This window comes from Nymphaea colorata, chromosome 1 (assembly GCF_008831285.2).
Source record: "Nymphaea colorata isolate Beijing-Zhang1983 chromosome 1, ASM883128v2, whole genome shotgun sequence".
Classification (NCBI taxonomy): domain Eukaryota; kingdom Viridiplantae; phylum Streptophyta; class Magnoliopsida; order Nymphaeales; family Nymphaeaceae; genus Nymphaea; species Nymphaea colorata.
Window position 1 is genome coordinate 12,613,752 of NC_045138.2, and position 9,193 is coordinate 12,622,944.

Sequence of the window (9,193 nt, forward strand, 5' to 3'; positions counted from 1 at the left end):
TGCTTTTCCACTTGTTTCCCATGTCTATCAAACACTTGAAAATTTTTTCAGATATATCTTTTGTGACCACTATACACTACATGAAGTTGGAATGGTTGAAAAAAAAGAAAAAAAAAAATCTTCCACCTTATTTTAGGAATTTCTTCCTAGGTGCAAATCCATGAATTTTTTCTTTCGGTGGGTGTCGAATGCCCCCATGATAAATTGCTTTAGGTCCTCTTAATAAAGTATTAACCCCATATCATTTGGTCGATTAATTATTAATTTCTCTTAGTTGGACACATCAAGTTTTATGTAATCACAGTTTGGTATCTCGTATGTTCTTTGGGATATGGTTGTGCATTTTGCATAAAATTTATTTCATTCTGAAGAACCCAGAGGTCAGCCTACTCATTAAACATTTTAAATGGGTACATATAATCGACAAAGCAAAACATGTATCAATAGGCCTTAATGACATGATAAAGAAGGTTTGCGTTGCCTCTAACTGTTGCTTATTTAAGGAGTTTAAGCAGTTGATTATGACGTTCATGCCCCTGTCCATAATGGTCACTTTCTAGTCTCCATGTGTTATTGCTTAATTAAGAAGTGGACTGACTTTTCTTCTAAATTATCTTCACAGCCTCATGAAGGCCGACAGCAGACTCAGCATCCAGCAGTCTTAGGCATTGCCCACTAACAAGAAGCAAAAGGAAAAGAGACCTAAAAGCGAAAAAAACAAACAAAAAAAAGACCCAAGAAACAAACTCAGGACTCTCCCCGGACACATTCACTGCTATACTCACAGCTTGTTCTTGTACCAAAACACACCACCCTTGGACTTCTCATCAGCTTCAACGTACACGCACTGCTTGGCCTCTCTGTACATGGCCTTCACGATGGGGGTGCCATCAAAGTGGTAGTACTCCCCAAGGATGGGCCTGATGGCCTTGGTGGCCTCCATTGCATGGTAGTGCGGCATCGTCGAGAAGAGGTGGTGAGTTACATGAGTGTCGGTGATGTGGTGGAAGACTGTGTTGAGGAAGCCGTAGTCACGGTCGACAGTCGCCAGGGCACCTCTGAGCCAGTCCCACTCCGACCCGTCGTAGTGGGGCAATGCGGGGTGAGTGTGCTGCAGATATGTGATCAGCACCAGGAAGCCATTGACGATGAGGAGCGGCACCCCGTACACAGACGCCAGCCACCAAAAGCCATAGGCCTTTGCCAGCAAGTACAGAAAGTAGCCGGCACCCAATACCCCCACGTCGCTGATCACGATCTGGACTCTCTCCCGGTTGCTGAAGATGGGGCCGTAAGGGTCGTAGTGGCAGGCAAACCGCTCGTAGGTGCGGCCGGAGACGTTGAAGGCGAGGTAGAGGGGCCAGCCGAGCAGGAGCGACACGGCGAGCGTCAGCACGCGGCCGAGCGGGTTATTCAGGTACTTGGAGTACCATGCAAGCGCAGCTTTGGGCTTCGGCACAAAGACCTCGTCGCGCTCGAGACTGCCGGTGTTCGAGTGGTGGCGGCGGTGGCTGTACTTCCACGAGAAGTAGGGAACCAGAAGGAAAGAGTGGAGGATCAAGCCAACGGTGTCGTCGAGCGCAGAGTAGTCGGAGAAGGCGTGGTGACCGCACTCATGGGCAAGAACCCAGACACCCGTGAGCACACAGCCTTGGCAGGCCCAGTAGAGAACCCACAGGAAGGGGGAGACAAATGGGGGAAACAGGTGGAAGAACTGAGTCGCGTAGTACAGGATGGCTGAAATGGTGAGGTCCATGGCGACGTAGGAAAATGAGCGGGGGATGGAGCGTTTGAAGCAGTGGGGAGGGATGGCTTTCTTGATCTGCGCGACTGTGAAGGGCGGACGGTCGGTGGGAACGCGTTCCAAGGGGTCGGGCTTCTGCACCGGCACGTTCATCCTGCCACCAGCACCCATGATGGCTGCCGAGGGATGCCAACCAGCTGGGTAATTAATTAAGCTCCGGTGATTTCTGCCCCCTAAGAGGAAAAAGAAAAAAAGCCCCTTTCAGATGCCAACAGAAAGAGGGAGTCCTGTAGGCTAAATAAAAGTTGAGAAATCAAGAATAGCAGAATAAAAACAGCGAATGCACAATCTCGACATAAGGAAGTTCATTATGGACTACCGTTTTCACAATTAAAAGTAACATTGATCCGATACCTTTTCAACTCCGAACACTATTTCTCTAACGACCCTCCTCTTAAACGTGGCTAAGATAGGACCCTTCTTTCTGGTTAAAGGCCCCACGCCCAGAACAAAAACCAAATTACAGGTCTAAAGCCACAAAATATGAATATCATCAGTTCAAATAATTATGCCTAAAAGTCAGTATTTTGAATACCAGCCAATTTGATGACTAAAACAGGGCGCAGCCAATAGCGTCATAACACACTCTTTTAATTGGTTGCATAGAGTTCTTGCTCATCTCAATTAGATGATGTGTGTGTGTGTGTTCAAACAAAGGCAGACAGTGTCTCCAGCGAAAGGTGAACTCAGAGTGCCTGTGCCCCACTCTGACGCCTTTATGACTATGAAGGCAGTAGCACCCTTCTCTTGACCAAAGGTTTGTGCAGACAAATCTCAGAGCAAACAGGGTTGGCTTGTGAACCTAAACAGTGCACCAATCGACCAAGGACCCAACGGTCACTGTAATGGCCCAATTGATTAGGTGGAACAAAGATCCGCCCGCCCGGCCGGTAACCAGTGAACCTACAAAGCCACTTGTTCTTGAACTGATGCCCCATTGTTATGCTGAAGAGACAGCCGGCGATTTTCTTCGTTTAAAAAAAGCTTCAGTTGGGTAGGGCAGCTTCTGCTTTGGGAAATCGCGACAATAAAATACGGGTGAAAGCAGGGAACATGAAGAAAAAACTAAAATAGGTGGCCAAGGAAGTGGTACGAACAGATTTTGATGTCTTCATTGGTTTTCTGCTCAAAGATTTGGTAGTAGATATGGGGATCGACCAGAAACCGCCAACCCCTTGCAGAGAATGTAATAATAAATTAAGAGAACCCCATGCCTACCAACACCTAAAGGTCGTGACTAAGAAAACAAAAAAGAAAATGTAAAAAGGAAAGACGCCGATTCTGACTCTTGCTTTGAACAACAAATTTTTAAAGCCAAAAAGAGCCCAGTCGTAGTAGTTTTCTGGTAGGAGATGGAAATCAAAATTTGATCACTACTCCAAGGCTTAGATTTCTCCAATGCGAGACAAATTAGAAATCTTTTCAAAGAGAAAACCTTAAACCTTAAACGCTATCTTCAGAACTCTAAAATTTTTTAATTTTGAATAGGAAAAACCACCTTCCATGTAAAGTTTTCAAACCCAGTTTTCAAATTTGAGTAGATTTACAATACACCCTTTTAACTTGAGTGTGATGTCTGTCATTGTCGCAGCCCAAAACAAAAAAAAATAATGCATTGATATGACAGCAGACAACATATTCAAACTTCTAACTCCTTAAGTATGAACCTCTTGCCATCTAGTTGCAATAGGGCCCTCGCTGGGACTTATGGTACACGCTAGTGTTACTTTTGTCACCCATTGCAGCCACCAAAAATAATGCACTAAAACTTACTACAGCAATCACTGGATTCAAACCTCTCTAACCCCAAAACATAATGCATTGACATGACAACAGTCAGCACATTCAAACCTCTACTTCCTTGGATATGAACCACCTTACCATTAGTTGCCCTAGGTCCCTTAGGGTAGATACACACTTTCAATTCACGTTAGGTACACACTTTCAATTCAAATGTTACGTTTGTCACCGTCTACAACCAAAAGAGAATGCACTAAAAACCTGCGACAGCGGTCTAAGAATCCAAACCTCTCTAACTCCTTTGAAGTGAACCACCTTAGAGCCTAGTTGCACACAACTGGCTCCTTGTGGCTCAAGAACTCTACTTTAACAGTAAAGTATAACAGATGAAGCAGCTGAAAAAAGTGTAGACGATAACAAGATTGAGAAAATGATACGTCATATCTTAGAACGAATCGTGTACGTCTTAGAAAGGTACTCCACAGCTGACCAAAGGCATACTTTGGCAGGGATAGTGCTCACGAACTTCACCGATCTCGGTGACCTACCTGGCCCTATTTGGCGGGCTTGGAATCTTTAGGGTTGAGTTGGCACTATCACGAGGAACGACTTTGTCTGGTGAAAGGAACTGCTACGAGGCACCCACCACGAAATCGGTAACATCGTGCTCTCGAACCATAATTGGAAATCCCGGATTCTAAATGGAAGCCATGAAAGCAACTGCTTCTTGCCCATATCAATGTGTCCGACCCAAATCCCTACGGAGAAAACAAGAAAGAACCGTCTCGACCGGAACAGAAAACTAGGAGAAACAGAAAAGGAGAGAACACGTGAACCCATGAGGGCAAGAGGGGAAGAAGGGAACCAGAGCATCCAAGAAAAAAGGGCTCACGCCAAGGTCAGTGGGGCTTCACGAGACCTGCTCCGGGAAAAAAAAAGACCTCAAATAAAATATCTGCCGCACCTCCAAGAGACAAAATTTGCAAAAAACAAATTGAAAATTTTCCAGATCAGAGCCCAACTTTTTATATTGCGTTGCTGAAAAAAAAAAAAAAAAGCAAGGGAAAAATGCTGCCTGACATTGTCAGGCATCGAGTAAAGAAAGATGCTACTTTCCAACCTGCAGGATTGCGGGACAAGTTCAACTCTTCCTGCTTTTCGAAGGACTTTATTATTTATATCATCCCCAAAAAAGGTAGTAGCTTCATAAACTTCTTTCAATTCTAATTTCGAATATTCATTTCAAAGGAAAGAGATCATTCCGGTGAAACTGATATCCACTTCTGACCTTCACCTCCTTGAGTTAGATGGGCCGATGCATTTATGTTTTTGGGGGGTCTTAGAAGTGTCGATCCATAGTACGGGAAGAAAATTTAAAAAAATAAGGGCCAAAAAGCAAATAAAAACAATGGGCAAGCCTAGTAGGGCCCTTTAGATGTTTCACATCCACTCGCTTAAATACCAGGCAGACAAATAATGTAACAATATACAATACAATTATCATTTCAAGTGGTTCACATAAAATGGAACCAAATTTTTTACGGTGAAATTGGTAGCAGTCAGTCAGAGTAGGTTCGCGCCATTCTCCAAAAAAAAAGTAAAAACAGACAACAACAACGGGGAGAAACCATAAAAGCGACTGTACTTTACAAGGGAATAATAAAGTAAAGGTACCAAATTGAGATAGAAAAAAAAGAAGGAAATAAATCGCATGAAAATAAATGCGCCATTTTCCTCAAGCACGAAAGGGGCACACTGCACGAGAAATTTAGCAAGGCAAAACGACACCGAGGGTGGCAACAACACACATATCAAAAGATCGTAAAACAAGAAAGTAACTCGGAGATGACTCGGATCCCGATTTGGAAAAAGCATAGGCAGATCTGTTTTCCTATATGTATATTCACCGATTCATCCTCGAAGCAGTAATGGATCGGGAAATTTGATTGCGAGAAAGACAAACTTTCCGGCTTATCCCAATTTCCTGGGTAAGTGACTCGATGAGATAACCCCCTCCAGAAAAATCGGGAAAAGGAAACAATGGCGATTAGGAAAAACAGAGCATCAAACGTGAGAACGATGGCGAACAGACCCTGAAGCCAACCACCAAAGGAAACTAAGAATATTATAATACTTTCTCGAACAAAATGATTTTCCTCCGCGAGCTTCAGGCCAAGAACAACTCCCGATACCCTTGGAAGAGTAAACAAATCATAAATAATACTTTTCGAGCGAAAAATCTGCAACAGCACATTCAGGATCCCGAGATTCTTCACATACTCGAGAGAGAAATGTTTCTACAATTAGGGGAGGGAGGAACACTGATCCGGAAACGAACATTTATCCAGAAAATTGGTATAATTGAGGGCATTTTCACTGCCCCCGCAATGCATTTCCAACATTTACGCATTTCTCCACGAACACAATTCTTCTGAGTCTCAAAACCACTCCCCATTATACTGCAACGATCAGGACAAGGTCTAGCAGAAAGAAAAGCATAAAACAGGGAAGCGCATTCCATCAAAGAAGAAAAAAAAGAAAAAACATGGGGAACTTTTCTGCATGACAGCATCCGTCCATCCTATCCCAACTTTTCCGGATAAAATGGCATGCTTACCAAAGGAAACCCAATCAGGAAAACAAAAAGATTCAGAAAAGCAGCGCCAATGATGGGCTCGCCAGATCCCTACAGATACAGAGAAGAAGAAGAGAGAGGGAGAGAGGGAGAGAGACGTACCTGGGAGCTCTCGCTTTCCACAAGGGCGTGTGAAGGTGAAGGGGAGCGGACAGAGGGAGAGAGAGAGATGAGAAGGAGAGGTAACGAGAGAGAGACGGTGTCTCCGGAGCGACGCAAGCGGAGAGGGCAGGGAGTCACCTTTCCCTCTCTCCTCTCTCCCCTTCTCTCTCCCTCACATCGACCCGCAAACCCTAGTATTTAAAACCGAATCCCTCCTCTCTCTCTCCACTGGTGTGTCCGTCTGACCGTGGGACCCACGCGCGTTTAACTTTCCCCTACCTCTCCTACGTCTCCAACTTTCGCTCTCCGACTGAACACGTGTCACGTTTTCATTCGCTGCGTTGCTCACGGATACACCCGCGCAATCGCTTCCTATCAACCCTCATCCACCAGACCCCGAGGTGAATCCTGCCGTCCGCTGCCGCCGGACGACGATCCTGACCGTCGCTCCGCCGTCGCCGGCATCTTGGAAACTGCGCCACACAAACTATCTGTGGTCGAGCGATCCTGTGGGCCTCCGCTCCGGTTAGTTGCCATTTCCCAACTTATTGTAAGCGTCATGGGCTCACTTAGAAATGTTGCGTGATTCGTAGCTTTCAGTTGACTCACTATAAAAATTCGAATGATTCAATTAAGAAGCATTAGTAAAGAAGCTAATTTCAATATTTAAATGAAAAAAAATACTCAAAAATACTAATATCAAATAAAATATTTAAGATTATTTTGTTTGTGCAGGCAAGATTTGCTGACAAGTAACCACACCTACCTTCACCCTTATCGCCAACGCAGCTTTGTAATTGTCGCCGTAAACTGCTAAATTTGTGGAAGGGGATTGGCTTTTGGTTCACCATTCAGCTTAGTTCCAGTCTTTTCCAACTTTTGGTGCCCGTTACTTGCTGATGTGATTCCTGCTAACAAAAGCTTTTATTTTTTGCATTTTTAAATCAATTTAAAGTATTTTAAAGCAATTTTTAAATAAAAAAATCTTAAAACTCCTCCTCCAAAGAAAGAAAAGAAAACCAATTGAAGTTGGGAAGACGAGAAACTCCGGTATCATGTAGAAATTTTGTTTCAAACAGATTTGAACTAAATATTAAAACGTGGCAAGAACTAAATTTGAACCGTAGCTAAAAGGGTAAGTAACTGTGGCTACAACGTTAGTGGCTGAAACATTGAGCCCAGGTTTAGGTTTTTTAACCATGACGTATTCTAACACACCTACAGCATAGGTTGCAATTAGTGCGGGCTCCTCTAAAGCGTCGCTGTTGTACGTTAGTGAATGTACAATTCTATTAATGCAGCAACAGCAAGACCATGCGTTAGGCAAGCCTTGGAAGGTCACCCTTTAGTAACCAAGTTATTCACCTGTGTCAGTAAATATTATGATTGACTAGTTTCCTTAATACAGGGGAGGGCTACGTCAGAAAAGTGGTGTTCACACGCTTGGAAAAACCAAACTTCACTCCAAATGCATGTAATTGATGTGTTTGAGGAAACCCTAGACTAGTGTGTTAGGAAAGCTTGCCCTTGCTAATTTTTGGTATTTATTTAGCGCTTTTCTATTTTTTAATGAGGTCTATTCTTGCAGGGGCGGAGCCAAGGGGAGCCGCAGGCTCTTGGCCCCTCACCCCCCTCCCCCCCTAAAAAAAAAATTGAAAAAATTACGTCTAAATTTTAGCAAATTTCACTTGTCCTATGTAAAAATTTTAAAAAATGATGTTTGGACCTTATCAAAATTTAAAAACTTTAATTTGGTCCTCCTCATGAAAATTTTTGGCTCTGCCACCCTTAACCCACAAACCTTTTTTTCTCACCGATTTCCCATTCTATTTCTCTTTGCTCCTCTCATGGTCTTCCACGAAGCTTTGTGCTTCCTCTAGTCGTTGTCATTGTTTCATGAAAATCCATCATTGGCGGATTACAAAAATCATCCATCGAAACTAGCTGATATATTCTTCATCTTCCATCAATCCTGAGGCTGACTATCATTTGCAAGGGCGTAGTCACCATCGAACGCCATGAATTATCTCCTGCAATTCGTTTTCACTCTGATGAGGGCAAAGAAGAAGCAAGGTCCCTTTGCGCATTGAACATGATCTTCAACTTTTAGTTCAGAGTTAGTCTGTTAAAACAGTTTTCTCACTTTTAAGTAACGAGAAAAATGATATCCAAACCTTTCTTATACAACTTTCAATCTCCTTTTTCTCTTTTCCTGCCGTTGTCTTATCTTTTGTGCATTTTTTCTCACATTGGATAAATTGTGAAAAGCAAATGTTACTTGTTGTGTATGGGTTGGTGCCCTCAGGAGCAGAGCCATAAAATTTTCATGAGGGGGACCGAATTGAAGTTTCTAAATTTTGATTGACACAGACCGAAATATTATTTTTCAAAATTTTTATATAGAACAAGTGAAATTTTTTAAAATTTACATGTAAATTAAAAAGAAAAAATTGAGGTGGGGCCAAGGCCCATGCGAGCCCCCATGCATCATCCCTGGATGCCTCTAACTAGGCTTTCTGAAAGTAGATTGGTTTGGTACGATTAGGCGTTCCATCTCCTCTAGCTATCACTTATAATTTCTTTTGAGAGTTCTTGCTTAATAGCTCCTCTTGTGACTTGATTTTCTTTCTCTAAACGACATGTACTTCTAATAATTCATGCACCTAGTCTTCCAAGTAATCTATTTTCGGCTTTGAAGAAACTATTTCAATTTGTTCATTAATACCTGTAGGAGTGAAATGGATCTCTCTTCAATTTGGCTCTTAAATGTAAATTAGAAGCATTTGTCATCAATGAGACATTGAAACCTGAGTTCCTTGCTTCTTTGTTTTAGCAAAAGATGATGGTAAGGAACTTTACCAAGACATACTTATAGGGATGCATGTCCTGAGAGGTCCAGTTTCTCATGTATT

The 9,193-nt window shown here is 43.0% G+C and overlaps 1 protein-coding gene across 2 annotated transcripts; it reads right to left on the reverse strand.

Annotated features, from left to right (window-relative positions):
* Nucleotides 1-539: 539 nt before the first annotated feature.
* LOC116257778 (omega-6 fatty acid desaturase, endoplasmic reticulum isozyme 2) lies at nucleotides 540-6,467 on the reverse strand. 2 transcript variants are annotated; one of them, XM_031634762.1, is made up of 2 exons: nucleotides 6,282-6,467; nucleotides 540-1,977 (listed from the first exon to the last, which is right to left on the reverse strand). In XM_031634762.1, exon 2 carries the CDS (start codon nucleotides 1,913-1,915, stop codon nucleotides 782-784), a length of 1,134 nt encoding a protein of 377 aa, XP_031490622.1. In that variant the 5' UTR covers nucleotides 1,916-1,977; nucleotides 6,282-6,467; the 3' UTR covers nucleotides 540-781. The 2 variants fall into 2 exon arrangements, with proteins under 2 accessions (XP_031490622.1, XP_031490629.1); XM_031634769.2 differs by lacking the exon at nucleotides 6,282-6,467 and adding an exon at nucleotides 6,162-6,180.
* Between the last annotated feature and the right edge of the window lie 2,726 nt (nucleotides 6,468-9,193).

Bases quoted from the DNA above. Each gene is read 5' to 3' on its own strand.
- LOC116257778 (XM_031634762.1), bottom strand. From the start codon at position 1,915: ATGGGTGCTGGTGGCAGGATGAACGTGCCGGTGCAGAAGCCCGACCCC.